The sequence below is a fragment of the Drosophila miranda genome, chromosome XR (genome assembly GCF_003369915.1).
Source record: "Drosophila miranda strain MSH22 chromosome XR, D.miranda_PacBio2.1, whole genome shotgun sequence".
Taxonomy (NCBI): Eukaryota; Metazoa; Arthropoda; class Insecta; order Diptera; family Drosophilidae; genus Drosophila; species Drosophila miranda.
Window position 1 is genome coordinate 15,105,233 of NC_046674.1, and position 27,952 is coordinate 15,133,184.

Sequence of the window (27,952 nt, forward strand, 5' to 3'; positions counted from 1 at the left end):
CAATGGTTACTTTGTTTCTAAGGAACGTCTTATTTTCCATTTAATATTTCTTTTCGTCATCGGGAGAGACCTACGAATCGAACGTCATCCAGACGCACGATTGTTGTCTTTGCCAATAATTTAAAAACATTTTTAAAATAAAACGAAATAAAATAAAAAGCTTTGCTTATCGCACAAAAATATCGAACCTTTGTCACTCTACAAATATATTATCAACAAATCGGTATTCCTGGTATTTTCTATCGGACTGTGTGGAAAACGCGCCATACTTGATATCAATAATAATGTTTGAATGTACTTTTATGTTAAAGTTCGGTATTTCTAATCAATTAATTATTCCTGAACGTTCTGAACGGAAATAAAATTAGCTTCATAAGTCAACTTATTCTGGGAATCATGTATTTACCTCATGAAGTTGTCCACGAGCCAGAATCAGCATATAAACAGGGAAGAGTTTTTGCAATAAATAACTTTTAATGGTTCCGAGCTGCATGATAGGCTGTATATGGTACATATTAACATGTTCTGTTATACATTTTAAAAAGTGTGACAGATGTTTTTTAACAGTAACTCCTGCGAGTCCAGGGGAATATGCCAAATGTGAAGTAATAACTTTTTCTAATTAAAATATTTCCTGATTAGCTGATGAGAGGATCGACTTCTGTATTCGTTGCCCTCGCTTCCTTAGAACGAAGAACGCAATCTATTTGTCTTTGTTCTATGTTGACGGTGCTGATAGAGAAACGTTCTGTTCCTGAGAATTTTGACCTGGCTCAAAAGGGTGATGAGGGTGGCCATAAGCGCTGGAGGGAGATTCCGTTATATTGGGATACATAAGATTTGTGGAACCATGACAGACTTACGCCTTCATGGTCATGAAGCGACCATTGCAATCCAGACCATCGATAGCTTTGACGTCGTCGATGGCCAGCTGAAAGTCCCAGATCCTCTTGAAGTTGTCGTGCATGTGCTGCTTACTGACAGATCGCGGTATCACGATAATGCCCGACTGCGTTTGATAGCGCAGCAGCACCTGGGCTGGGGTCCGTCCATACTTTTCCGCAACGCTCACGATGATCGGGTTCTGCAGCAACGGGTAGCTGCCAGGCTTCTCGTACGGGGTGTGTCCCGATCCCAGGGAACTGTAGGCAGTCACACCAATGGCATTATCGTAGCAGAGCGTTATCAATGATTTCTGGCGGAGGTACGGATGACACTCGATCTGGAGCATCACGGGCTTCAGCTTGGCCAGGCACAGCAGACGATTGATCTGCTTCTCGTTGAAGTTGGATACTCCGATGGCATTGACGAGGCCGCTGTCCACAAGGTCCTCCATGGCCTTCCAAGTGTCTAGGTAGTCGATGTCTTCGAAGACTGCCTTGCCGGTGTCGGGACACGTGGGATAGAGATTGTCACCCGACTTGTAGGCCATGGGCCAGTGCATGAGGTAAAGATCCAGATAGTCGAGGCCCAGATTACGCAGGCTCGTCTCGCAGGCCGCCCGCACCAACTCCGGCTTGTGGAATGTGTTCCATAACTTGCTAGTGATGAAGAGCTCGTCTCTGCGGAATGGTTTTGCAAACCGTATGGTTTAGCAGTGGGAATGAACAGAACTTGAAGCACGCCTCTCACCGCGTCACGAGGCCTTCCTGAATCTTCTCTCTAATAGCAACTCCAACATGTAGCTCATTCCCGTAGATGTGGGCGCAGTCAAAGTGGCGGTAGCCTATGTCAATGGCATCCTTTACGGCCTGTGTAACGACTTCTGGCGGGCTCTGAAAGGAGAACACAACGCGGGTGGAACTTGAATGCTTAAATGTAGCAGCAGCTTTGAAAGCTCTACGAGTGCTTTCATTTTGGCAGTGGCATTGACCATAAAACCAACTTGCAAACAAAAACACATTTGCTTGCATTCTTGTATGAGGATTTTAAAATGGCTGATGAATAATCAATAGAACCATTCGCAAATACTCACGCGCCAGGTGCCCAGGCCGACCATGGGCATATTTCTGCCGCTGCTCAAAAGAAAACTTGGCGTCGACATTGCCGGTCACTGTGAATCTCTCCTTTCGTGTCGGATATGGATATTATAGCGTTTTGCCGATGATGAAAAGGATTTTGAGTTTTAATTTATCATTTATCGAAAGAATCAAACATACAGGCTTGTAAATTTGGCAACAAATGAAATCTGTTCTGACAACTTTTACGGGTATATGTATATACATATATGTATTTAGTTTAAATTTAGAATTTTGTTGGCAACTAAAAGAGACTTACAGCCTATGGTCATGGTTTTAGTGGTCTCGGGAAGGGCGACGTGACGGAGCTTCCAAGTGAGATAAATTATATGAATTTCACCACTTTTTTAAATTAATTTTGAATTTTCAACATAGCCGCTACGTGTGTTCCCTCTCTTTTTTTTAAATAGATAGTCTTCGGAAAATTCCCTAACGCGTTTATACGATTTATCTTCCAACCGTTACGATCAATCACAAATTCTACACTATATAGATGAGCCAGTTCATAAACCGAACATGTCGCAAACTTGTGTACAAACTTTCTGGATTGTATCCCAGTATCATCGGCTCTGGCTCTCTAAGAGACCCAAGGCTTTAGCCTTCACTTTTCCTTATCCTGCGCCGCTCTGGTGATTTTCCCACTTTAAATAAGATGGCGCGTGAGCCCTCTTTTTGAACCGGGCCGCCGCAGGGCCCTTACCCAGTTGGGTGTTGTCGGATCAATACTACATCCATGATCGCGTGCATCGCGCCAGCAGCTGGTACATTATTCATTTATCTGCAGTTTTGTACGACGTACGACGTACATGCTTCGCAGGTGCCTACATTACCGACATCGTCTTCCCTCCTGCACCATGCTTTACCTTATCGGCTTTGACCGGGTAAGCTTTCTTTGTTTCTCCCCCTAATCACCTTTTCCATTGATTATTTTTTCTTGGTTCTTCTTATATTTTTGTATTTCCTTCAGCTCTATTGGCCGAGACCCTCTCTGGCCACAAACTGCTATGCCGCGATCCCCTCCCTTTACACTGCCAGGTAAAGTAGTATTATTAATCATTTACTTTATTTGGCTCTTCCCTTCATTTTAGCAGGTTTCCCCCTCCGGTGGCCAGTAATACCTCTTGCGAGCCCGTGGATACCGATATGCCCATCATGACCGGCCGACATCGCGAACTCCCCGCCGGCTCCTGCGCAAGGGACAACGATGCCGTGCGCCCCTCGGCACATGATTCCTGTCGCGGGAGGCTGTGGCCTTTGCGTCTTGCTACTGCCATGGCCCATTCTGATTTTTACGCCTTTACAGACCGCTCACCACCGGTACCTCCTCCGCGCGTGATTCCGCCGTAGCTCCTCGTCCTCTCGGGAGTTCCAAGGGATGTGCTCCTGGCTGGACTGTGGCAGTCATTGGCTGTCCTGCTGCGGCCATAGCCGTAATACAGTTTGTGGCCAGAGAGGGTCTCGGCCAATAGAGCTGGAGGAAATACAAAAATATAAGAAGAACCAAGAAAAAATAATCAATGGAAAAGGTGATTAGGGGGAGAAACAAAGAAAGCTTACCCGGTCAAAGCCGATAAGGTAAAGCATGGTGCAGGAGGGAAGACGATGTCGGTAATGTAGGCACCTGCGAAGCATGTACGTCGTACGTCGTACAAAACTGCAGATAAATGAATAATGTACCAGCTGCTGGCGCGATGCACGCGATCATGGATGTAGTATTGATCCGACAACACCCAACTGGGTAAGGGCCCTGCGGCGGCCCGGTTCAAAAAGAGGGCTCACGCGCCATCTGATTTAAAGTGGGAAAATCACCAAAGCGGCGCAGGATACGAGAAAGTGAAGGCTAAGCCTTGGGCCGCTTAGGGAGCCAGAGCCGATGACCCTGGGATACAATCCCGTTTGCGACATGTTCTGCGTATGAACTGGCACATCTACATTATACTGTATGATTAGTGGTTTACCTCGCGCTGTTTAAATAAAGCGGGCTTCAGTGGTCGTTTTTTTATCGGTATATTTACGGTAGATCGGTATATAATGGTATATTTTGTCAATTTCATTAATCTATTAAATTTCATTTTCAACGGTATATAGAAATCCAATAAAAGCAAGTATTAAGAATACACCAGTTAAATAGAAATTTGATTCATCAATCGTATAAAATTATGATGGCATGGCTAAATGTTCTATATAGCTAGTAATATTCGACGGAATATCAAAAACGTGGAATATGTAAAATAGAACTTGAATTAATCAGTATCTTTACGGTATATTTTTAAAATGAGACGGTATTTTGGTATATTTCCGAGGGTCGGACGGTATATTTTAACGATAAATCCGCGGTCACACTGCAGTGATCCTCTTGCCGGCGAAAAATAAAAACAAAATAAAAAAATATGTTTGGGTCGCTTGCAAATTACCTTAGCAACGTTGAGCGCTGTGCCGAAGCCTGCAGTGGTCAAGCTCTGAGCGACTTTCTTTCACTGCGCGACATTCACGTACATAACGACAAGCTGCATGTTGCCCAGCCGGAGAAGATGGTAGAGCGCTACTTGGCTGCGCCACTGGACGAGGTGGTAGGCGCCCATCTGAAGGTGATCTATTATCTGGCGCAGAACCCGACCAACTACATGGAGGCCTACACTCAACAGGCGGCCTGTTGCTCGGCGGTGGTGAAGCTGCTGCAGATGATGAAGGACGAGAACTGGTGCCTCCCGGTAATGTACCGCGTGTGCCTGGACCTGCGCTACCTTGCCCAGGCCTGCGAGAAGCATGGGCGCAGTTTCACACCCGGCCAAATACTGGAGAAGGCAGCAGACTGCATGATGGCCTGCTTCCGAGTGTGTGCCGCCGACGGACGCGCCTCCGAGGAGGAGACCAAACGCCTGGGGATGATGAACCTGGTGAACCAGCTATTCAAGATATATTTCCGCATCAATAAGATCCATCTGTGTAAGCCCCTCATCCGAGCCATCGACAACTGTGCCTTCAAGGACACCTTTCCACTGCCCGAGCAGATAACCTACAAATACTTCGTCGGGCGCCGAGCCATGTTCGACTCCAACTACCGCGTGGCCGTCGAGGACTTGTCGTATGCCTTCACCCACTGCCCGGACCGCTTCGGCAGCAACAAGCGTTTGATACTAATCTACTTGGTACCTGTGAAAATGCTGCTTGGCTACCTGCCCAGCAAGGCGCTACTCCAGCGCCACGATCTGCTGCTCTTCCACGACCTGGCCCAGACCCTGAAAGCCGGAAATGTCAACAAGTTCGATGAGATTGTACGCGATAACGAGAAGGTGCTGATCCGAAGCGGCATCTATTTGCTGGTCGAGAAGCTCAAGTTCATCGTCTATCGAAATCTATTCAAGAAAGTGTTTGCCATCCGCCAGACTCACCAGCTGGACTTGGGCGACTTTATGACGGCGCTGCAGTTCGTTGGCGTTACGGACGTGTCCCTCGACGAGACGCACTGTATCATTGCCAATCTCATCTACGAGGGTAAGATCAAGGGCTACATCTCATATGCCCACAACAAGCTGGTTGTATCCAAGCAGAACCCCTTTCCTCCATTGATATCAGTGTAATGCATTTGATGGAATTTCAACATTATTAAGTTAATATGGATATCCATATGAATGGATCGACTCTAACTAGTAATTATTCTTAAGCGATTGTTTGATTGAGCGGAAAGAAGCTTTTTATAATATAGAAAACACCAGCTGCTCAAACTTGAATTTCGACTCTTTCCACTTGAGTACGATAAATTTTAATTAAGGGAGTTAAATTCAATAAACGGCATCGGGTCACGGCTCAAACTCAGATTTCAAAGAATTCGATACGCGGGAACAAACATCAATAGTGTCCGTACTTCACTTCAATTGAAGGCTGGGACAGAAATAAAAAGCTTATTGGAAAGGCATGGCTCTCCTGGTGTGGAATTGGTATCGAACTAGTGGCAACGCAACAGCAGAAAAACTATTAATGTGAGCTGACAAGCAAAAACAAGTATTCATAGTATAGTGTATTGAAGTTAAGTGTAATGCCAACGATAGTATAGTGTATACCTGCAGCTCTTTGCATATCTTTGAAATCGGTATATTTCTGAGGGTCAGACCGTATACGTTAGCGGAAATACTAATTTTTTTGCCGCCGCGTCTAGCTCACACACCTTGGAAATGTTTAGACATTTTCTAAGATTTTTCATTATTTCTTAAGACGAGTTATGGACTGAGAACTTAAAATTGGCCCGTCTCTTATGATAAAATTTTGATTTGAAAGCTGACGGTCCTAGCTAGCTATTAATATTCAACCGAATATAAAAAACGAGGAATATGGGAATATTTCAATACATATAAATATACTGAAGAATATTTACGGTATATTTTGAAATTGGTGACGTATTTTCGGTATTTCTGAGGGTCAGAAGCTCATAATGCAACGAAAACATGAGTAATTTTGAATGGGCTATAGAAAGGGGTATGGACAACCTTACACGCGTTAAAATTTCTGGGCCGTTCTGCCTGTTGTCCATACCCTCTTTTTTCTCCCTTTATGTAGCAAATGTGTAGAAATGTGTAGCAAACGTGTAGCGGTGGCTGGCTATAAAAAATAAAAAACTAAAAATAATAGATAAAGTAATACCTGGTAGGTGAAGTGTCACATTCGTATCACAGTAGTGTGTGTCTGGTTGTTTGAAAACTATTGACGTGCTAACCGGAACACTCACATAGCCGGCGGCGAGTTGTCATTGATATCGTAAAATCAATATTACTAATTTTGCTTTGCCTTCCACATGACATAACAAATTTACGTGCTTCCAGCACCCGGAAACGACAGAAAATTCTAAAAACGTAGCTAAAAAGTACGGTTCGTTGCCCATTGCAGAAAAACGCCGAGCAGAACTGTAGGGTCAGCACGGCGACGAAGCAGCACAAGAGGCAACACAACGCAAAATCGCACCGTCGTACCTGGCACTGCGTGTAGAAGAGAACACCATAGTAAACACAAGAGGCTAAACACTAGACATGTCTGCACCGGTCATTGTCGAGGCCACGGCCAAGCAAACTGCCACGGCAAGTACTCTTTTACACAAACACACATGCACACAGTGCTCATTTCAATAACAAATGCTCCGCATTGCAGTTGATTTTCATGCACGGCCTGGGGGATACTGGGTAAGTTTGGCGCCCGAAGCAATAGTTGGGCGTTCGAATTAATCAACGTTGGTTCTTTTTAGGCACGGCTGGAGCAGTGCATTGGCCGCCATCAGACCGCCTTTCATGAAGGTGATCTGTCCGACAGCCCCAACACAGCCAGTGTCGCTAAATGCTGGCTTCCGCATGCCCTCCTGGTTTGACCTGAAGACGCTGGACATTTCCGGGCCCGAGGATGAGCCCGGAATACAGGCAGCGCGCGACAATGTTCACGGCATGATTCAGAAGGAGATCAGCGCTGGCATTCCGGCCAATCGCATCGTCTTGGGCGGCTTTTCGCAGGGCGGAGCCCTAGCTCTCTATTCGGCGCTGACCTATGACCAGCCGCTAGCCGGCGTTGTGGCACTCTCGTGCTGGTTGCCGCTGCACAAGAAATTCCCTGGAGCCAAGCTGAACAGTGAGGATGTGCCGGTAAGTGGAGTCGACGCCGCGCACGTAGCTGCTTAACTAGACGCCACCAACATTGCAGATTTTCCAAGCGCACGGTGACTACGACCCGGTGGTTCCCTACAAGTTTGGCCAGCTAAGCGCCAGTCTACTCAAGTCGTTCATGAAGAACGTGACCTTCAAGACCTACAGTGGACTCTCGCACTCGTCGTCCGATGACGAGATGGACGACGTGAAGGTGAGTGGGGCGCTGCACGTGCCCGCTTGAGACTTGCTTGGCAATATCAACGCTAAAGAACTTCATTACGCTCATTATGCTCTTCTCCGTTGCAGGACATAATCAGTAAATGGGTAAACTAATTTCCAATGCACTTAGACCGTACGACCCCTGAACCCGCCCGTTGCATTCCACTTGCGTAGCAGCAACAAAATCCAGAAAAAGAAATTACACGAAGCAGCTGAACATAATTTAAAACTTAATGAACACCGACCGCAGTAAGAGAGTCCCACAGAGAACTATATAACATATTTAGAGTTCACACGGTTGTAGCGTAGCCCGGTTATGGAAATTAGCACCTAATTCAATTCGAAAGCAATCAATCAATCAATACACACTACAAGTACACGCGTAGCTATACTTAAAGAGAAACGAAATGCCAAAATACATTGTGTCGAACAAGCAATTAGCGTGGCAGAACCAGAACCTGCAGCTGCCTGCGCCTCTGGATGGGCTGCTGAGCGTTGAGGAAATGAGAGAACAATTTCTTTGATATTCTTTGGCGGCTAAATTATTTCGGTTTAATTATTTGGGACATATGCGTATTTGAATTGAAACTAATAAAGCTATATAATCCACCAAAAGGAACAAAGTTGACGTGAGCGCCGCATAATTGGTTTAAAAATTCATTGAATTCCTGAGGATCACTGTATCTCACGTTCCCGGGACTACCAGACTCGACTACCAGCACCTGCGTGTCTTGGCAAAGGATGGCGATGGCCCCTTCCAGGCTACTCTTGCTGTGCTGGAAGTCGGGTTTCGGGCTCGATTTCAGAAACGTTGCCGAACCAACCCACTAAAAGTATTTGTTCATTGAAGCTAACACAAAACTTGTTATTTTACCATTTTTCATTTGATTCTTCGTTTCTTGTTTTGTTTTTTTTTTTTACACAGCAACAGACAAATCATCTGTAGAGTCGCGGCCAACTGGCTACAGTTTATAATTCGTACCGCTCACTTGTTAAACTCGTACTCGTACTCGTACCTATGGCAATAAGCAATCCGATTGTTAGCCTAAGAACCTGGCTGGGCAAAAACAAATATACTCAGAGTCCTATAAATGCATACGTATTTCATTTGCTAACCCCGTAGACCGTCAGCACCACTCACCATCTTTCATCTATATATTTGCAGACACATTGGGAGGGCCAGAGCATGGCTAGAAAGGCGCAGTGCTGTCAGATATCGTAGTGGCACTCAGTGTCGGTTGAAGGTAGTTGGAGGTGCAGTTGCAGTTCCTTCCACAAATCAAAGCTCCTCCTCCTACTCCTCTCCCTAGTCAAGAAATCAGCTGTGCCCGCAATCCCTCCAAGCGCAGACGTCCCACACTGAAAGAGAACTGTATTTTAGTAAATATTTTGTACATACATGCATACACATACACATACACATACACATACAATGAACTTGGTACTATGAACGGCTGTCCTCACCTGGTGGCGTGACAAGAAACTTATTCGCTAAAGCGAATAGCCAATAAAGTTATTTGACGCTCTCAACTTGAAGAAAACTCAATCGAAATCGGGGTTCCAGATGATAAATTGAATGCCTTACTTCGTCTCGGATGCAACCAATGACATGGATTTCAAATCTTTCCAGTAAATCAAATAAATTCAAGTCGGCGCCCTCAAAGGTAACCGGCATTATTCAAATTTAAACATCAGTATTAAAAAATGCTGCGTTTGCTCGTTTGCCAACACTGGCGAAATTGGGAGGCATCTACACGTTCAAGCACCATTAAGCTTTTATCGTCATATTCATCATCTTATTGGGAAAGCTGCTCTAATTTGGCTTTTTAGTCGATCTGGTAGCAGCGGAGCGGCTAATAAACGGTAGAACCATACCTTGGAACTACAAGTTGGTTGGTCTAAGAAAGCTCTACGTGTTGGTAAACATCCACAGCTATTCGTCTAATAGTACTTGCTATCTTTGTCTTGCAGTGTAGATTGTTTTTGAAGTCTGGTGTAAGACAATATATGGTTCAATCTTTTTAGAAAAGCAAGGTAAGGCTCTGTTCTAAGGAGAATGTATATTGGAAAGATAAAACGGTTCCTTGTTCCTACAGAATGAGTATAGTAGTATAGTAATTCATGAATTAATTATTAATTCATTATATGTTCGCAAAACTACTATACCTGCACTAGCGGCGAGATCAATTGATCAATTTGAAATAATCAGACGATTAAAACAGAGTTTGAAGTTTGAATAAATACTATGTATACATATGCAAAATATTTTCAATATATGTATGTCCCTATATTACGTATACGCGTATGCACTCGTACCTTTTGTGCGTTCTCTATCCGTTCAGATCCGCCTGGCTGTGAGTGCGCGACAAGCCCCCCAGTCTATGCGTTGGAGCTACTCCAGTCCCTGATCTTCCCCCAGAAGCACACCAACGAATCACTTGAATGTGTACATATGTATGTATACAAAATGCCAAACCGCTGCGAAGTGAGTCTGTCGCTGGTACTTTTAATTTGAACTGCCAGTAGTCCCCAATCCGCCGCCCAGTGTGGTCGCGTTTCCGTCTACCCATCGAAGTCGCGTCGCTTATCCTCCGGCTGCCCTGCCTCAAGCTCAAGCTAACTCGTCGCAGAGAAAGAAACAAAGGCGCAGAAATAAATTGAATGTAAGAAGTGAACCTGAGAAAAAAATCAATTTTATCAAAGCAATATACAATGCCCCACAACCAAATCAATTTGCGTATTTTTACGGGGAAAGTTTTGCAGGTTTTTTGTTGTGTTTTTGTTTTGTTTTGGAGGAGGTTAAGATGGAGTTTGCCTGGGAATTTATCATGGCATTGCAGAGGAGTAGGCATTGCAACAAGAAGTAATTGCTGCAACTTCGTCATTCTCTTATCTAAATATACATTGAAGACTAAACTTATATATATATGTATACATATATTGCCATATCTCGTCATGAATTCGGGGAACATACATGTGTACTTACCGATTACCGCAAAAGGAAATTCCAAATAATTGATAGGATCCAAGAATCTGCATTCGCTCGAAAGTTAAACAACATCATAGTAATATTATTATTATTCAAAAGTCGAGCCGAATCAGATATGTACTTAGGTCGTGTGGGAAATTAAAGCCGATCTCGGCTCGTAATTGATCGACATTTTCTGTCAAAGCTTCAGATTGAACGTCGCATCAACGAGATAGTACGAGTATCATTTTATGACGTCTGGTTAATTGAAAATTACCTGCAATTAAATGCAAAGTGAATTCATTCCTCTTTGTCGACATGGCTGCATTACAATTTTAAACGGCGCCCTTTATCTTTATGGGAGTAATTATTACACACGTGTACACAAAAGTGCTTCTCCGTGAGGAAGTTCGCCCATTGATTTTTCGTCACTGACCCATGACGCTCTAAAGACACTCAAACGAACCTCTGGGGGTGGGAGGTGTTGCACATGCAGACCCAGATCTGGTCATTGTGCCCCTTGTCTCACATTTGCCTTATTGGACGGATGGTACCGGACGCGCTTACTGTCGGGAGGGATTGGAATGCGTATCTCGTAATTATCGGCGCTGAAGTGCAATGCATGTGCATCTGAATACAAGTCATGTACATACATATGTACACGTGTAACCATATTAGTCTGAGAAACAGAATATTTTTAATTAAACCGGTTCATTCAGTCAGCTATGCCCAAACCCGATCGATTAGTTCAAATTCAAATTTTTTTGACGGGAAGATGGAAGATATATGTATGTAAATATGTATGTATGGATATGTAAGGATATACATATATACATATTTTATGTTTTTAATGATATCAAAAACGGCTGACTGAAATTCCATATAGTTGGAATACGAGAAATGCAAATCGTTTTCTTTAGAATTATTAAATATCGGCTGCCAATCAGTCCCCCTCCGAATTTGAATGTTTTATTATAATATGTATTTCAAAACAAAACCTTGAAAAGTCTTGACATTTATGCAAATTATCCATCTTAATTAGAATTCAACATTTTACCAGTCCATTCCTCTTTGTGATCCGACTCCAGACTATTTTCTGTACCGCCGACTAAGGCTTTTTAATGATTCCATGAAATGGGGGATTTTGAAACCACTCAGAATGCTACGATGATTTATTATCTGACAAAAATCTGCCATAATTCACCAGTTCATATTGTTTTTGTGTATTCTCTTCCTCGTGAGACACTCGTAGTATTGTGGAGTCGAGAATTAGCTACTTTTTCTGTATGCTAAACAAGTTGTCGGGGGTCAAGACACTCGCCAAATCGATGATTGGCTGACTTGACCTGACGTCACAGACTGGCCGACACAGAATTGAGAAACGCAGGCCCAGACCCGACCAAAAATTAGCATTAGCCGCTGAGCTGCGCTGAGCATGATTAGGAAGGGGAGTGTATACATATATAAACATTCAATTATCCATTCTATCAAGAAGCCAAATCAATCCTCACACCGTGTATTTCCTCGTTGAGAGTCGCTCTGTGGTTACACATTGCGTTTGCTGCTTAGTCTCCCGTGGTGGGGAGGGAAGGAATTCAGGCCCCAGGTCCCAATGTAATTCGGTGTTGAGAGGCTTCGTCTCCAGAAACCAGAACGGGTTTGGGTTCTTGACTCAGACCAGACGCTGCTTTTGTTTTCAAGCCAGCCGGCGCCAGGTGACTTTGCAGAATCAGACGCCGCCAAATACATTTGGTCGGCAAATAAAATGGAAAACATCTCCGACTTAAGACCATGTCTACCTGGGTTACGGGACTACTATGAGGCGGGACTATTGGTAGGCGACGAAGCTACCGATATTTATTTACATCTGATTGTACATTTATTGTTGTCCAGAAGCCACACGACATGGAAGGAGAGCCTTTGATTCATTAATTTTACTTTGTAGCGATCTTATCTCCAAAGTCGGAAGCGTGAAAAAATGCTAATAGAATGAAATCGTAAATACACTTCAGTTAGTTGTGTGCTTATTTTATAATCACCTTCGGGCGGAACGACTGGAAACTGTGACGGGAAGACGTGATAGATCTCTGCGATAAGTACACAGCATCTCGAACCAAACCCAGTAGCGGAACAGTCGTGATCTGTCCCTCAGCTTGATAAATGGATTTATCTGTAACTCAACAATACATACAATGTAAATATGTATTCGACTCGTGGGTTTCTATTTGGAGGAATCGACTGTGCGGGAGTCTTTTATCCACTCCACGGCGATGCGATATTGGTCCTTAGGGAATTTCAATGAGAGCTTTCAGTGTAAAAAAACCCGTTTCGATCAGTTCGAGTCGGACTGTTTCATTTTGCTAATGAAGGGACGGCTTACGACCCGAACCAAAGGAGTGGAAATGTTATGCCCGCTGCAGCATCTGCTGATTGGCATTTACAATCCTTTGGCGGATTATTCCTGATGGTATCTCAGTAAAAATGGAATAAATATTGTCGATTTCCAGCAGGTTTGCTGTGGCATTCATTAACATTTAATCGTACACTGTAGAGTTTCAATTGGTTTAATTATTCACAATGCAAGCATCGAGTATCGATGGGGTAAATTGTTTGATGTAGGAATAAATGAATTGCTTTACAAAAACGTCTCTTAATATATAATTGGCATTTGCGTAATCTATGAATAAATTTCATACAATGTAAACAGGTCTTCATGAAGCTTTCAAACCTAGTTCGTGGTCTACCAATAATCTTTCTTTCTAAGCAGCTAAGTAAAAATACTTATTAACGGCTGTACGAGTGGTAAAACTGTGCCCGGCAGCTGATCGGCCATAGACTTTCCCCAACCGACACTTACGGCTCGGGCAATGAGTAAGCGTAGGCATACATAGGTGCTATTCCGAATGCCGTTCTTGGTCGCTCCCGCTCCGTAATTGTGTCCGGCTGATAAGGCGCCAAGAAATGTTCGACCAGCCTGCACACACACATGGCCAGATGTGAGCTTGGGGCTAAAGAATTCAGGGTCATCAGCGGGTACGAATCAGTTCTGATAAGTCCCACGGATCCTTGCTGCTATTAATGGTATTCCGAAAAGATTTGTTCCATAGTATATACCAGAGGCCAAATAGGCACATAAGATAGGGCCTTGCCGACCCCTCTTACTGTACAAATATGTACAGTTGGAAAAATACGATTATTTGAAAGGGGATAAAGTATAAAGGGGATTCCCCCAATGAACAGAGACGACTTGGAACTATTTTTGAATCTAATGCGAATCTCTGGTTGTTTTCCGGAGAAACATCTACCTGGCATACGTAACAGCTGATCCTATAAGTCTAAGGCTAACCCAAATCGCTTTGTGGAATACCATTACTGTTATGGGTGCTACGCTTCTTATTTTTATCAAAATCTATAATGATTAATTTTTATTTTCAGCGCGTAATCGACGCACACGCCGACGACAACAAAAAGAGCGATAAAAAAGAAACAAGGTAGAGAGAGAGATCAAAACAAAACGAGCAATAAATCTGGAAGAATGCGTGCCAGAAACGCATAAAGGGAAGCAAAGACAAAGACAGAGACCACAAACAGAGAACGAGAGAGACATAGAGAGAGAGAGAGACAGACAGAGAGAGAGAGAAAGAGGAGTAACACTTGAACAACAATAAACCATAACAGCACTCATAAGAAATACAGCCGATCCGATCAGATCCATTCCCATACCCATTCCCATTCCGAGTCCCACTTTGGTGCGGTAGGTAATGACACATTCGGAAGGCTCGGCACGTTCCTAGACGCCTTCGAGCGAGTGGAGCATAAATCAGAGCCATCAGATCCATCAGATCCGAGAAGCCAGACCCACACCGTACCACCAACGGCGTATATCTATGAATAAATGTATATGCGTGTCCCAAGGAGGAATTAAATAACAATAAACGAATCAATTCGAAATTCAAAAGCCATGGATCAGGCGCGCACCCTCCTCGCCAGGCAGTCCAAAGATGTGGAATTCCAAGATGTCTTCTACACGGTCAAGGAGCGGACCAATTTCTGTGAGTATTCAAGATCATTCCTATTCCTAGTACATCTCTATAGAGTCTAGCACTCTCCCTCCCCATTCGCTTAAGCTTTACCAGTTCCATATTTAAAGGGCCGTTTTCTCTATCAGACCCCATTGGAGATTAAACAGGTCTTGACATTGAAAGATAGGTAGGTCCCTTGTAAACTGGAAGAATGTGTTCAATGTGGCAGTAATTGTTCAAGAGTGCTAGACATTGAATAAATGCTGAAACGGCCAGAAAGACTTACCAAATCTGTCCCTGCTGAGTGGCATGGCCCTGCTCCACAGAGACCTGTTCATAAGTGTGCAATTTATGGCAATGCATAATGGTAGAATGGAGTCGTTCACTCTATGTCGCAAGCATTGCGACTCCATCCGAGTCCAATGTTAACTGTCTATCCATAAAGTAACACCACTCCAAAGAGCTACAGAGTTGGCACGAAATGTGTGTGTTGTGTGGATGTAGAAACCTTTTCTATTTGCTCACGTCAGCGTGGACTTTGGTGGTTTGTTTTTTATTCGGTGTTTGGTTTTATTTGCTCTGTGCAATGTTTTCATCTTCGACGTGTAACAGCTGCGCTGCCTTTGCCTTTGCCCCTGCCACTGCTGGGGCCCTGCCTGCAGGGGCTGTCGCAAGTAGTTTCTGGCCAAGCGCTAACTGGCCCATAATTATACGGACAAACGGGCACTGAGTCTGAGCGAGCGATTTTCGGCCTTTTGGTCTCTTTCGGTCTCCATCTAGTGTCCGTTGCACAACGGACCACATTTTTTTTATTGCTATTAATTAAAAAAATGTAACTGGACGCTGTCCGCTGTCCGCTGTCCGCTGAAACAGTTTACGTTCTGGGGCCGGGCCCCTGTAACTGGTTTCCTCATTCCACAAGTTCAAACTGCGGTACGGACAGAGTCCGGCATGGTACCTCTTTCCCCGCCTGCCATTGACACAGATCGAACGCAAATTGCAATTGAAAATGAAATGGAATTAAATTGAATTGAATTATGCGATCCATTTGGCAGAGCCTCAAGTTCTTTACACAATTCGCTTTAGATAGAAAACGAAACCCAAACTAAATGAAAGTGCAAGTGCAAGTGCAGTGGGCTGGAAGTTGATCACTTCTCAAGGCTGAACTTTTTGAGCACATATAGGAGGAGATTCATCCGGCCCAGACGGCACTTAAGGCTTCACGAATGTGAATCTTACTTTGTCGATCTATCGCTTATACTGTCACTGAGACAACGGACCGTTTGGTTTGTCGTTGCGATTACTTAGGTGCCGGTTTCGCCCTGACCGGATGACCTATGATCTGGTAAATGTCTTGGTTCATTCATCGAACGGTGATTGTCGAATTTCCATTAAAATCTCTTTAAAGATCATAAAATAGGAATGCAATTAATTGAAATAGGTATTTTTTGTTTAGAAGACTATATTTCGGTCTAAAACGGGTGACTCTTGGTGGTTCGACTTATGGAAGTCCAACTGTATATTTATTAGTTGGAATTTGCGCACTTGTGACGCTTTGGCTGTACTTATTTTTGCTTAAAAAGTCGCTAGAAAGTATCTAATGCGCTCTGCAAGATGAGGATAGACATCCAGCCTGTCTCTGTGAGCAATTCCTCTTGACAAATGACACAACAAAAGCAAAGCGCCAAGCACAAGCCCCCTGGAAGTGCACATTTGCAATGATTGCAATTGATTTGCTGGGATAAATCCGAATCCGAATCCGTAATATGTCTATGTAATCAATTCGGAATGCCTCAAGCCGAAAGGGGAAATGCTTGTGCAACGACTGCCCAAAGACTGATTTAGTGCTGGCTGGCCGATGGCGGCTTCCTTGTCGCGTTGCGGAGTCAAACTCAAGTACAACTAATGATTAATAATTACTCATACGCCATGTGTGCAATGTGCAACTCAAACGAAGTGCGATGTCGATGTCGATGCTGCCGAAGTTGTCGTCATGAGGAACAAACTATCGGATACAATTGCGTACTAGTACTTGTAAATACGTAGCATATCAGCGCCTAAAAGTGTTTCTGAAAAGTATTTATCTTCACGCCCACTGCTGAAACACTGTACTTGTGTGGGGATACGGTGCACGCTCGATATGGTGTACCACACGCTTTTTGATTAGGGGCAAGAAGTTTCCATGTAGCCGAGTGTTCATTCCCACGACCGTTCACTGTACGTGATTAATTTATAAGTGCAGATACACTGCCGCTCCACTTCCTCAATGGGCCCCGCATTAATGGAGACACTATCGCAGTTGCCCGACCAACTATGGCGACAACACCATCATCCACATCATCATATCATCACATCGCCATCGTCAACGGCAACAATTGCAACCACAACGGCAGCAGCAGCAGCAGCAACAACCACAACAACAACAACAACCAAAGCTGCAACAACATTATGTTGGCGCTCGGTGAAAAGCGAAAATTGCCCAACATTGATTGAATAATTTTCCCCTCCAAAAACCAGCGTCGCCGGTCGTTGCTTTTGGTTAGCTTTGGACATGTTTTGTTCCGCGACCGGGAGGCGATCAGCCTGCGCTTTTCCCCGATTCGGACGACCTGTGCGCACAGCCTGCCCCACGTTGCCGCCCGCGTTGCCCCAGGGGTAATGTTGGGTTCCGGGTTTGCCGCTGCGAGTCAATGTCCGGTCATATCCGGGCCACGGGGTTGAGAGATTTACTGAGGGAGTGCATGCCAGTGCCCTCGCAGCAACTCCATTCCATGCTGCCATCTCGCATACACGTACACCAGCTGGGGCATTCAATTAGCAGGTGATGGTCGTTTATCTGGCGATCTATATTTATCCATTACATGATTTTAGCTAAGTCCGATCAAACACATACGTACGTATAGAGGAACTATGGATGTTTGAACCAATTACTGAACTTGAACCTTGCATGGAGCGACTTTGAATCGATAAATACTATATTAAGCGGTTACATGGGCATAGATACATCAGTTTGTGTTCCGTCTGTGCACATTTGCAGTGCGGTCAAGGCTCAGGTATCTAGATGTAGCACCGCCCCCCATTTAGGGCGAGTTCCCATGAATCACCTGCCGAGTATACTAATTAGTGTGCGACTAAGTGCGATGGATGCTAGGGATCCGATGGATGGTTATTGTTAAATAGCGCTTGTCACAGTCACTGGCAAACGGCAGGCCACTGACGGGTGGGCGAGGCAGCCGACTCGATCGAACCCCACTAGATTCCCCTTATATTGAGCAAAGGGTTGTCTCAACTGAGTTGACGAGCTAACCTTGAAGCCTCCCATAGTGTGAGCGGGTGACTCAGAGTGGAATAGGGACCCACATCACATCGCAGATCGCAACGCAGATTTCAGGGAATAAAGCGAGACCGACAGATCCCGTCGTTACGAGTGTTATTGGATATGTGTGTGCTGCATTCCAAGTCCCACAACATCTGACAGACAAACGCGATTGTCATTCTAATGAAATTGTGTTAATTATCGCATCAATTAGCGGATCTGGAATTGGCGAATGCCGCCAGTGTCCAAGATTTGTTCTGGCAATTAAAGAATTGTTTTCGTTTCAAGGCGCTTTTTCGCTTTCAACGCGAACTGCAGTGCAAATCAGAAAGCAAAATCCAAGGCTGAAAGGTGTCGGTGTCCCGACATCAACCCGAGTGGAGTGCTCTCCCAACCGCTTAGTCAGATCCGCAATCTTTTGCACGCCTCATTATGTAACTCACGTAGAGTCGCTGGAAGGGGAAGCGGAAGGGGGGGATCGAAGGTGGTCGACATCCAAACCGAAAGAAGCCCACGCGTGGGGGACTGTTCTGCTGAAAGCAGCTTTTGCCGGCTGCGCGTGCCCAGAACTCGGACATCGCGATGCGGCAAACAGAAGTGCTCTGGGGACTAATTGATATGTAGGCTCTGCCTCTGAAAAACACGAGCTGATAATAGGCTTAGCGGCAGCGGACGGTGTCTTGTCACTGACCTTCTTAAATCCGTACTCGAACGGCAAATCGGTTGCGCCACGAATGTTAATTGGGCGGCGTGAAAAATCTCCACGAGTGCCAAGAACTGGGTTAGCAGAGCCGCTTGCTGCTTGCTGCTTCTCTAATTGCCAAAAACAGCACCAGTTTCCCAGGATCTCCGCAGTCTCCAATAGGAACTCTTTAATAGATCATTAAAAGAAATACGTCGAAATACTATTGTCTACTATTAATAATCTCTGTAAGACATTGACATTGAAAATGGAAATGCGGGAGCAGCCGTACAATGCCCTCACCGATAACCTCACCCTCTCACCGACTAAACAATAATCTGCCACTACTTCCTGGGAGGAATATTCTGGGCAAAGTACACAACACGCCCATTCCAATCTGAAACACCAATAAACAATATGAATAATTTGTTCCATTCGTCAATCGAACCGAATCGTTCCTATGGCAGCTTTACAGTTGTTTGGAAAAACTTGCTTTAAATATGCATACTAATACCATTGATTTGATGCATTCACGCCGCATTTACGACCGCCGGCTATATGTAGTATAAAGTACCCATACCACATCTCCTTTGCACCATTATCATCGATAGGACCGAATCTGGCATTGACTTATATTACGCCATATCTACGTTGGGACTGACTGACTGACTGACTGAGAGTACAATGCAGGTCAGGTCCGAGCCGCGATTGCAAATGAACACAGAAGCGATGATATGGCATCTGCAAGATCCAGCACGGATTTATTATAGGCACATGTGGATGTGCCCCAGCAACTGTCACCATCCCATCGACGGGGCAGCTTTGCTAATTAGAATAAATTAAAGCCCGCGTTCAGTGGCGGACTGGCTTTAATGACTGAACAGAATTCGGCGATCACACGACGATCATGGCGGAGGCTGGTTTCGGTTTGACCAGTCATGGCATCGGAACAGATCTCCAGTCTAGCCCGAATCTTTGAAGCCCATCATTTGGCTTCGACGAAATCTTTTCGCTGTCAAGGCATGACAGATGATTATTATAATGATTCGACGATGTACTCATACAGTCATGCCAATTGTCAATTGCTCGACCTGTGTCTGAAGTTCTGTCTGACTTCCAAGCGTATCTAAATACATTTGTATGTATGTATCCACCGATAAGTGAAAGCGAAATGATCTGTCCAGTTGACGATATTGGCCCATAAAAATATAGAAACTTGATTTGAAGCCACTATTCTGCTTCATTGGCAAACCCAGAGTGGAACAACCAGATTGAGGAACAATCGTGGGTACGTCACGGTGGGTTATAGCTCCAGACGACTCAAGAACTGACTCACAAACACTTTCACTTCCTCCCCTTCTTTTTTTTGGTTTATTTACTTGTTTTTTATTCGTTATATTTATACTATACGAATTCTAATCATATGTGTGTATAATCTTGAATGTCTTGATCTATGTATTTCCAGTGCGCGTAACTCGGGAGCGACAAATTTTGAACGGCGTCAGCGGAAGTTTCCGAAACGGCCAGCTGTCGGCCATCATGGGACCCTCGGGAGCTGGAAAAAGCAGTTTGCTGAATGCGATTTCGGGTTTCAGGTGAGAACAATAAAGCCAACGAGACCTGACTTTTGACGGATGACAGCACGAGTGTAACACAGTTTGGGTATCATTTGAACACAACCGGTTCTGGGCTGCACAGACAGAGATTAAATTGTGTTTTGTTTTCGATTTGATAAGGCCGGTCTTGCGAACCGTGAACCAAAACCCGAAATTTGAACATCGCAAAAAAAATCATCTATAGCAATCTTCCCTCACAAACACCATCAAAGCTCCAGAACCTTTCGAATCAATTCTGTGCACGTGATGGATCGCATCGTGGAACTTTTCCAAAACAAAACACGCTCCATTTGCGCAGTCATGGACAGAGTCCCAATTCTAGGTAAACAAAGGCCCTGGTGCACAAATAAAAACAAATTAAAAACTGGGGCCCCAACTAAAGTCATGTCTAGTCAAAACAGATGTACGAGTATAGGTACATACATATATAAATACTTTAAAGGTGCAAAGCTGCTTTATAATTTCAATATTTTTACGAGTGTGTGAGTCTCGCTGATTGCCTACATCTCTATCAGTTTTTCTAGGATTTGTCATCGGAGTCATTTCACAACCACACTATGTTCTTGCTCTTACCTTTTGGTTCATAATCGTTCGTCGGTACGTTTTCCATGCTGCATTTGCTGATCCTTTCCTCCACACTTGAGAAACCGACGAGTCCGTGGTTTCGTCGGAGGGAGTAACGGTATCGGCAAGACTTTTCTAGCACTCAAAAAAAACACAAAAGAAAACAATATTCGACTATTCTCCCAGCCTTATTGGCACTATTGGAGGCTCCGCTGACTGTTGCACATTTTGATATTCTTCACTTCTTCACTTTCCGCACTTTTCGTTTGTCGATTTGCCTTTTCGTTGCCATTTTGCCTCTTGCTGCGCTCCCGCCCTTGATCCAGCACATGTTTAGCGCTAAAAAACACCACACTTCACTACACACGTGCGCAACATTTTAACCATTTAATGGAAAAGCACGCTTGGACCGGGTGAAGCGAGGGAGCGGAAGAGATGCTTGCTCTTTCCATGCTCTCCTTTTTCAGCTCTTTTCTGCACCCAATTAATCTCTGTCTCTCTCTCTCTTCTAGGCGCGACGGCGTTACGGGGTGCATCAAGATGAAACGGGATAATGCCTGCTACATCACTCAGGACGACCATCATCAGACCCTGCTGACCGTCGAGGAATTGATGAACCTCTCGTGCGACCTCAAGCTAAAGCAGCGCCACAGGAAGGCCGAGGTGCTGACAGAGATCCTCGAGAATCTCAACCTGAACCACCGCCGCAACGTGACGGCGGAGAAACTGAGCGGCGGGGAGCGTAAGCGGCTCTCCATTGCCCTAGAGCTGGTGGACAACCCGAACATATTCTTCCTAGACGAGCCCACCAGCGGGCTGGACGAGGTGACGGCGGCCCAGTGCATCCGACTGCTGCGTGGCATGGCCCGCGAGGGACGCACCATCGTCTGCACCATCCACCAGCCCTCCGCCACGATCTACAACTGCTTCGACAGCATATACGTGCTGGCTAAGGGACACTGCGTCTATCAGGGCAGTCCCCGGGCCACCATTCCATTTCTGCGCCTAGCCCAGCTGGACTGCCCGCGCAACTACAGCCCCTCTGACTACAGTAAGTTATTCATTCTTCTCCAGCAAGAACTCCTCTCTAACTCGGATTTTCGCTCTCCCACAGTCATCGAACTGGTCGACGCAGAGGACGGGCACCTGGTGCCGGCGCTCAGCGAGCTCACCGAGAATGGCAAGCTCATCTACGTGGCCAGCCAGGCGGACATCGTTAATCCACACCTGGAGTCGCAGCAGGCTGTCACCACGCTGTTTGTGGAGCAGCCGAAGCGTCCACTCCTGCCCACAATCTTCGCCGGCAGCGCCGTCTCCACCGATGGCACTTTGATGAACGGCGCCAGTGCATTGCTGGAGCAGATGAAGGCCTTCTCGCGACGCATGCACAACGGGCGTCGTGATATCTCCGGGGTGCGGCAGTTCGTGGTGCTGATACGGATCATGATGCTGCGCATAATGCGCGCCCGCCTGGCCCTGACCATCCAGCTGTTCCACCACCTGCTCTGCGGCCTCTTCTTTGGGATGATATTCTTTCAGCTGGGCAACCAGGGGGCGCGCATGTTCGATCATCTCAAGTTCTGCATTGGCGCCGTCCTCATGATTGTCTACACCCAGGTGATGGTGCCCATCCTTAGCTGTGAGTCGCCTCAGAGGGCCCTTGTCGAGCGTACCCACTGACCTTCCTCCATTCGTAGATCCCGCCGAGGTTAAGGTGGTTAAGAAGGAGACGTTCAATCGATGGTACACGCTGACGCCCTACTATATGGCGCTGACCATCTCGCGCCTGCCGCTCCAGGTGCTGCTGAACATCACCTTTATGATGGTCACCTACTGGATGTCCGGGCTGCCGGATCAGATCTGGCGATTCGGCATCTTCGTCGCAGTCGGCCTCATGATCTCCCTGGTGGCCGAGGGCATGGGCCTGGCCATTGGGGCCACCTTCAGCATAACAGTAAGTGCTGCTAAGGGAATGAATACAGTGGGAACGATCGAATAACATACACCTTCTCCATCCCTCTCTGCAGAACGGCAGCGTCGTGGGTCCCATGATGATTGCCCCGCTGATGGGACTGGCCGTGTACGGCTTCGACTTTGCTCCCCAAATCACAGGCGCCATGAATCTGCTGATGAAGTTCAGCTATGTGCGCGTCGGAGTGGTTGCCATGATCCTGGCCGTGTTCGGGTTCCAGCGCGAGGATCTGGACTGCGACGATATCTATTGCCACTTCAGCGATCCGCGCGTGCTGCTCAAGTTTCTCGATGTAGAGAAGGTCTCTCTAATGCACCAGTTCGGCATACTGGCAATGCTGATGCTCTTCTTCCGCATCCTCATGTACATCAGCCTGCGCAAGCGCTGCTACGCCTGAACACAGCCACGATCCTCGGGCCACGGGGCCCAGGGCACTGATGAATCTTATTCCCTTTGTAGTTGTAGCCAATGTCAACGCTGTGATTGTTCGATTTATGAATGCTTCCATGTATATTGTATATATTATGTACGGCCGGGCATGTACTCCCTGTCCACTGCTCATCCATTGCAAATTGTGGTGCGAGTATTTTAACCCTTGACAAGACAAATTTTAGATCTAAGTTTATGTAGCTCTAAGCAGTTAGGATTACAGCCTCACCTTGCTCCTTGGGGCTGGACATCAATCAGCAAAGGGGCCAGCCCCAAGGCGTCTGCACAGTTTTATACATATTGTTTGTGGTTAAAGTGATTTGAATTCGAATTTTACAATAAAAACGAGTGGGAACGCTCTTATACCCAGAAAAGCATCGAGAGAAAAGAGCAACCACGACTGCTAGTTATGTTATAATGTTTCCACCTGTTTTATTCGACTGCTCTTAATTCTGCTACATCTGTCTTTCTCTTTCACTTCTCACAGCAACACCAACTGTGTTGCTATCTTGCTTCTCGACATGCGGCGCACATTGCATGAGGAATAGTGTGAACGAGAAAGAGACAGAGAATGAATAAGCGCGTGGAAGTGGGAGCATAGCCACTGCAAGTCGATTTGTTTATTCTTACTACAATAATGATCCGATCTGATAAAGATCCGGCAATCTTCTTGATATGGCCATTTTCAAAGATTCTGCGTCTTCGGTTTTACCGTATCTTCGGAAGGGTGGATGCCACAGATTGTCGTCCTGTGTGGGGGCAGAATACAAAATTGTGGTTGTTCTAGCCCTCATAGTCTCTGAGATTTACGCGCTGATCCTTCTGGGTGCTACACACATCCACATGCAACACACAACTAATTATCCCTAAACTCTTCGAGTACCGGTTATACAAATAATGGATCCGACTAGAATCTAAAGTTAAATTTTATAAATGAGGCCTCATATTGATATCAATGATTTATACAAAAAATGTAAGACTACAGATCCACATTGACTCCATGCACTCCGGAGGTCTACCGATATCGGTAGCTACATCGACAGTTTCTTGCGCTTAATTCGAATCGTGGTGGCCTTACTATTTCTTCATAGTGCCTATTTTCTCCTTGCGCTTCTTAACATGCTTTTTCACCTTGACCTTTCGCTGTTCCGCTTTGGCATCCTTCACAGCTTTCTTGCGGGCCTTTTTACTCTCCAGCGATTCGTCCCGCGGACGGGCCGAGTTCTTGAACTTGGAGCCATCGTCGTTGTCCTGGGAATCATCTTCATCTTCGCTTCCACTTATTTGGTCGTCGCTTCCCACGTCCTCTTGCTCGGCTGTGGGCAGCAATACGTCTGGTTGCTTCTGCACGTCCAAATCGGATGTCAAGCCGGTGATCTTCCCATAGATTAGATTCTGCTGCACACCTTGCTTTGCCTTGGCAACATCACGCTCGAAATGACGCACCTGGGGAGGAGATTTGTGTTTATAAAACAGTTATCGACTAGAAGCTGTCGTTTGCCTACCTCGTCCAAGCGCTTGGGAATGTAGGTGTTCTGCCAGACGGCCTCATCGATTCTCTCCTGTGCCGTTATGGCATCGAAGTCGCGGTCTTTAATGCGCTCCGAGATGCTCTCCAAGCACTGCTCCATGTTCTCCTCGGTTATCGTTTGGTCGGTAATGAAGTCGAAGAGCTCCTTGACAGTCATGGTGGCTACCGACTTCTTGCGGAAGAACTCCGATATGTTGGTGCAGTCCTTGCGCAGAAAGTCGAATGCATGCGGATGATCGTGCTCGACTGCCTGGCTGACATCGATAATCACCAGTTGGCCGTCCTGCATCAGAATATTGAACTCTGAGAGATCGGCGTGGACAAGGCGGCACTGGTTGTAGATCCGCCACATGATCACCACACAGTCCCGGTACAGCTCTCGCGCCTTCGACGTGCTCAGTTCGTAGTCTTTTAGCTTGGGCGCCGGCCAGCCATCCCGGCCGCAAAAGCGCATAACCAGCACATGGGATCGGAGCAGAATCGGCTCCGGCACGGGCACTCCAGAATTTCGCATTCGTAGATAGTTGCGCATCTCCTTCTCGGCCCACGTGCGAACCATCTTGCGCGGATTGTGCTTACAGTAGCCGTGTCGGAACCGGAACTCGCCGGACACGTACTTGTCGCGGTCCTTAAACACCAGAATGGAGGTCTTATAAATTTTGATCGCATACTCATCGGCGCCGTCTTTGGACACAGCATGGTAGACGTTTGCCTCCTTTCCCGTCGATATGCAGCCGTTAATCTCTTGGATCAGGCCGCGATTGAGTAGCTTGAAGAGTATCATGCGTGTGCGCGGATCCATCACCTGCTCTGCGGTGGCTCGATCGTGCTTATCTCTTACGCGCACTCGATCCGTGTCCTGTCGGCGATCAAAGTTGACTAACCGGTTGGCCGCCTGGGCACTCATGTTCGGAGTCGGATCATATTTCTCCACATTGATGCGTGCAGAGTATCGCCGTAGCAGCTTTTCGTTGGGCTGGTAACTGCTCACACGTGGAGCAGCGCCTCCACCGTTTCCTGCTCCACCTCCAGCAGCAGCTGAACCAGCTGTTGTCATCTGCGGCTGTGTGTTGTGCTTGTTAAAGCCGCTGTAGGCCTCCTCGTACGCATCGTATTCATCGCCCAGCGCGTAGTCGTCGTCTTCTTCATCATAGTCGTAATCCAGATCCTCACCAGCTTCTACTTTTCCTTCTTGTTGGCATTGCTCATCGCTGGGTTTCGGTTCGTGTTTCACGGTGAGAGATTTGAAGTCTTGCAGCCACTCCGACTAAAAAGATAAGTTTTTGCAATTTGATGTGATACCTGTGGGCTAGGCTTACATTCAGTTCCTCCAAATCCTCCTCCGCGTCGCTGTACTTGTGTAGGTCGTCGCTCATCGTGGGAGAGTATCGGCCAGTTGCAGTCCACCGCACAGACCAGTATATTTATAGCGCACAAACTTTTACCACAAATGTGAAATTTCAATTAAAATTTCGACAAGTGGTTAAACTCTGCACGTGTGTCGCTGCCGTTCACAGCGGCGCGTTAACATTGTTTTGGTATTTTATGGCAGCGCAGCTGTTGCGCCGTACAACAATCTAGTATTTTCTGATACTGGAGCTACAAGCGTGATTCTTCATAAATATTACAATTTAAATTTAAATATCAATTAATTTATATATGGCACAATGTTTGTGCTGGCCGAGCTAAAGGATACCGTGCGCATTGCGCCGGACCAGTTCAGTGTAAAGTTGGTGGATGCTATACGCGACGAAATCGACCGAAAACTGGCCAATAAAGTATGTTCAAATTGTTTTGTTTTCTTTGGCTCAAGTATAATTTCCGATTTGCATTTGCTTCGTCTATGTTCCTAGGTGCTACTTAACGTTGGCCTCTGCATAGCGCTCCAGGATATCGTATCGCTGCAAGACTCCATTATTCTACCGGGCGACGGTGCCTCCCACACCGCAGTGGTCTTTCGCTACATCGTTTTCCGGCCCAAGGTCGGCACCGTAATGACCGGCAAAATACGTAGCTGCAGCCGTGAAGGAGTCCACGTAACGCTGGGCTTCTTCGATGACATACTTATACCACATGCCGCCTTGCAGCATCCCTCGCGTTTTGATGAGGCCGAGCAGGCCTGGGTCTGGGAGTATCCCTTGGAGGACGGCGCCAAGCACGATCTCTTTATGGACGTTGGCGAGCCTATCAAATTCCGAGTATCGCGTGAAATCTTCGAGGAGACATCGCCAGTTGGGCCGCCAAAAACGGAGGCACAGGGCACGCAGGGCCCTAGTACATCCACAGCTGCCGCTACCGCTGCGCAGGAAATCAAGACTCCATACAAGATTATTGTAAGCCAGTCCCATTCCTATAGTCTGCACATTTAATCATTCTTGGCCCGTATTTCAGGGGGCTATCAACGAGTCCGGCCTGGGCGTACTCTCCTGGTGGGATCAGCAAGGGAAAGAGGACGACCAAGAAAACGAGGATAATACGGAATACGACAATGATGAGAATGGCGAGGGTGCGTGTGAGGAATGACATCTCCCGCGATTCTTACACTTTTTGACTATTAAGCATGCATCATGCAACCTGAAATAAAGACGAGTCCAGCTGTTATGGATCTTCTTCTATTGAGAAAATCACCGACGCAGGAAAATAAAGCAAAAATGCTGGGACATTGTAAATATATACGTAGACTGTCTATTATTTTTACCTGTTTTACCACTGCGATTTCATAGCACACGCTGGTGATTTGAAAGATCAAAATCAAGACTAACTATTGCTTTATTAAAAGAACATTCTTCATGAGTAACTCGTACGTTTAATGTAGGCCAAAACAGGGCCATAAGCTCTGCAAGGTCCACGCTGTCCGACTGCTTAAAATCCATTAGTGTCGTAGACTTCGGGTATATTTCCATTTAAATTCACCAGCAAACTCAACGCTTTATGTGTTTCATTCAGTGCATTCTCTAGTGTTCTGGCCCAGTGACCAAATCTGCGACCCAT

General features: G+C 45.9%; 7 protein-coding genes and 2 long non-coding RNA genes across 18 annotated transcripts; 5 read left to right on the forward strand and 4 right to left on the reverse strand.

Moving 5' to 3' along the window:
* Positions 1–451: 451 nt before the first annotated feature.
* On the reverse strand, positions 452–2,367 carry LOC108153602 (1,5-anhydro-D-fructose reductase). Its single transcript, XM_017283693.2, has 5 exons — positions 2,278–2,367; positions 1,976–2,066; positions 1,633–1,775; positions 864–1,562; positions 452–803 (listed from the first exon to the last, which is right to left on the reverse strand). The coding sequence occupies exons 2-5, from the start codon at positions 2,042–2,044 to the stop codon at positions 719–721; spliced, it is 996 nt and encodes a 331-aa protein (XP_017139182.1). The 5' UTR covers positions 2,045–2,066; positions 2,278–2,367; the 3' UTR covers positions 452–718.
* A 169-nt stretch (positions 2,368–2,536) lies between these two features.
* On the forward strand, positions 2,537–3,385 carry LOC108153603. Of its 2 annotated transcripts, none has more exons than XM_017283694.2 (3): positions 2,537–2,899; positions 2,986–3,053; positions 3,107–3,385. In XM_017283694.2, the coding sequence occupies exons 1-3, from the start codon at positions 2,825–2,827 to the stop codon at positions 3,363–3,365; spliced, it is 402 nt and encodes a 133-aa protein (XP_017139183.1). In that variant the 5' UTR covers positions 2,537–2,824; the 3' UTR covers positions 3,366–3,385. The 2 variants fall into 2 exon arrangements, with proteins under 2 accessions (XP_017139183.1, XP_017139184.1); XM_017283695.2 differs by having other exon boundaries at positions 2,688–2,899; positions 3,110–3,385.
* Positions 3,386–4,358: 973 nt separating this feature from the next.
* On the forward strand, positions 4,359–5,749 carry LOC108153282 (PCI domain-containing protein 2 homolog). Its single transcript, XM_017283154.2, has one exon. The coding sequence runs from the start codon at positions 4,409–4,411 to the stop codon at positions 5,597–5,599; it is 1,191 nt and encodes a 396-aa protein (XP_017138643.1). The 5' UTR covers positions 4,359–4,408; the 3' UTR covers positions 5,600–5,749.
* Positions 5,750–6,555: 806 nt separating this feature from the next.
* LOC108153064 (acyl-protein thioesterase 1) lies at positions 6,556–9,389 on the forward strand. Of its 8 annotated transcripts, none has more exons than XM_017282840.2 (7): positions 6,556–6,659; positions 6,900–7,087; positions 7,158–7,189; positions 7,252–7,639; positions 7,698–7,853; positions 7,949–7,966; positions 9,027–9,389. In XM_017282840.2, exons 2-7 carry the CDS (start codon positions 7,040–7,042, stop codon positions 9,081–9,083), a joined length of 699 nt encoding a protein of 232 aa, XP_017138329.1. In that variant the 5' UTR covers positions 6,556–6,659; positions 6,900–7,039; the 3' UTR covers positions 9,084–9,389. The 8 variants fall into 8 exon arrangements, with proteins under 8 accessions (XP_017138329.1, XP_017138326.1, XP_017138325.1 ...); XM_017282837.2 differs by lacking the exon at positions 6,556–6,659 and adding an exon at positions 6,668–6,770; XM_017282836.2 differs by lacking the exon at positions 6,556–6,659 and adding an exon at positions 6,687–6,770 and having other exon boundaries at positions 6,836–7,087.
* LOC117186717 lies at positions 8,004–9,095 on the reverse strand. The gene is made up of 2 exons (XR_004471657.1): positions 9,003–9,095; positions 8,004–8,914 (listed from the first exon to the last, which is right to left on the reverse strand). It is a non-coding gene; the product is annotated as an uncharacterized LOC117186717 (long non-coding RNA).
* Positions 9,390–10,373: 984 nt separating the features above from the next.
* Positions 10,374–23,840, forward strand: LOC108152515 (ATP-binding cassette sub-family G member 1). Of its 2 annotated transcripts, XM_017281908.2 has the most exons (7): positions 10,374–10,524; positions 14,265–14,881; positions 20,315–20,444; positions 21,542–22,080; positions 22,144–22,668; positions 22,727–22,983; positions 23,057–23,840. In XM_017281908.2, the coding sequence occupies exons 2-7, from the start codon at positions 14,791–14,793 to the stop codon at positions 23,396–23,398; spliced, it is 1,884 nt and encodes a 627-aa protein (XP_017137397.1). In that variant the 5' UTR covers positions 10,374–10,524; positions 14,265–14,790; the 3' UTR covers positions 23,399–23,840. The 2 variants fall into 2 exon arrangements, with proteins under 2 accessions (XP_017137397.1, XP_033243718.1); XM_033387827.1 differs by lacking the exons at positions 10,374–10,524; positions 14,265–14,881; positions 20,315–20,444 and adding an exon at positions 20,999–21,062.
* LOC117186718 lies at positions 17,716–19,298 on the reverse strand. The gene is made up of 3 exons (XR_004471658.1): positions 19,173–19,298; positions 18,859–19,037; positions 17,716–18,800 (listed from the first exon to the last, which is right to left on the reverse strand). It is a non-coding gene; the product is annotated as an uncharacterized LOC117186718 (long non-coding RNA).
* A 498-nt stretch (positions 23,841–24,338) lies between the features above and the next one.
* Positions 24,339–26,485, reverse strand: LOC108152516 (serine/threonine-protein kinase RIO1). Its single transcript, XM_017281911.2, has 3 exons — positions 26,281–26,485; positions 24,936–26,228; positions 24,339–24,876 (listed from the first exon to the last, which is right to left on the reverse strand). The coding sequence occupies exons 1-3, from the start codon at positions 26,335–26,337 to the stop codon at positions 24,508–24,510; spliced, it is 1,719 nt and encodes a 572-aa protein (XP_017137400.1). The 5' UTR covers positions 26,338–26,485; the 3' UTR covers positions 24,339–24,507.
* Positions 26,486–26,541: 56 nt separating this feature from the next.
* Positions 26,542–27,634, forward strand: LOC108152517 (DNA-directed RNA polymerase III subunit RPC8). The gene is made up of 3 exons (XM_017281912.2): positions 26,542–26,739; positions 26,815–27,294; positions 27,353–27,634. The coding sequence occupies exons 1-3, from the start codon at positions 26,629–26,631 to the stop codon at positions 27,482–27,484; spliced, it is 723 nt and encodes a 240-aa protein (XP_017137401.1). The 5' UTR covers positions 26,542–26,628; the 3' UTR covers positions 27,485–27,634.
* Positions 27,635–27,952: the final 318 nt, after the last annotated feature.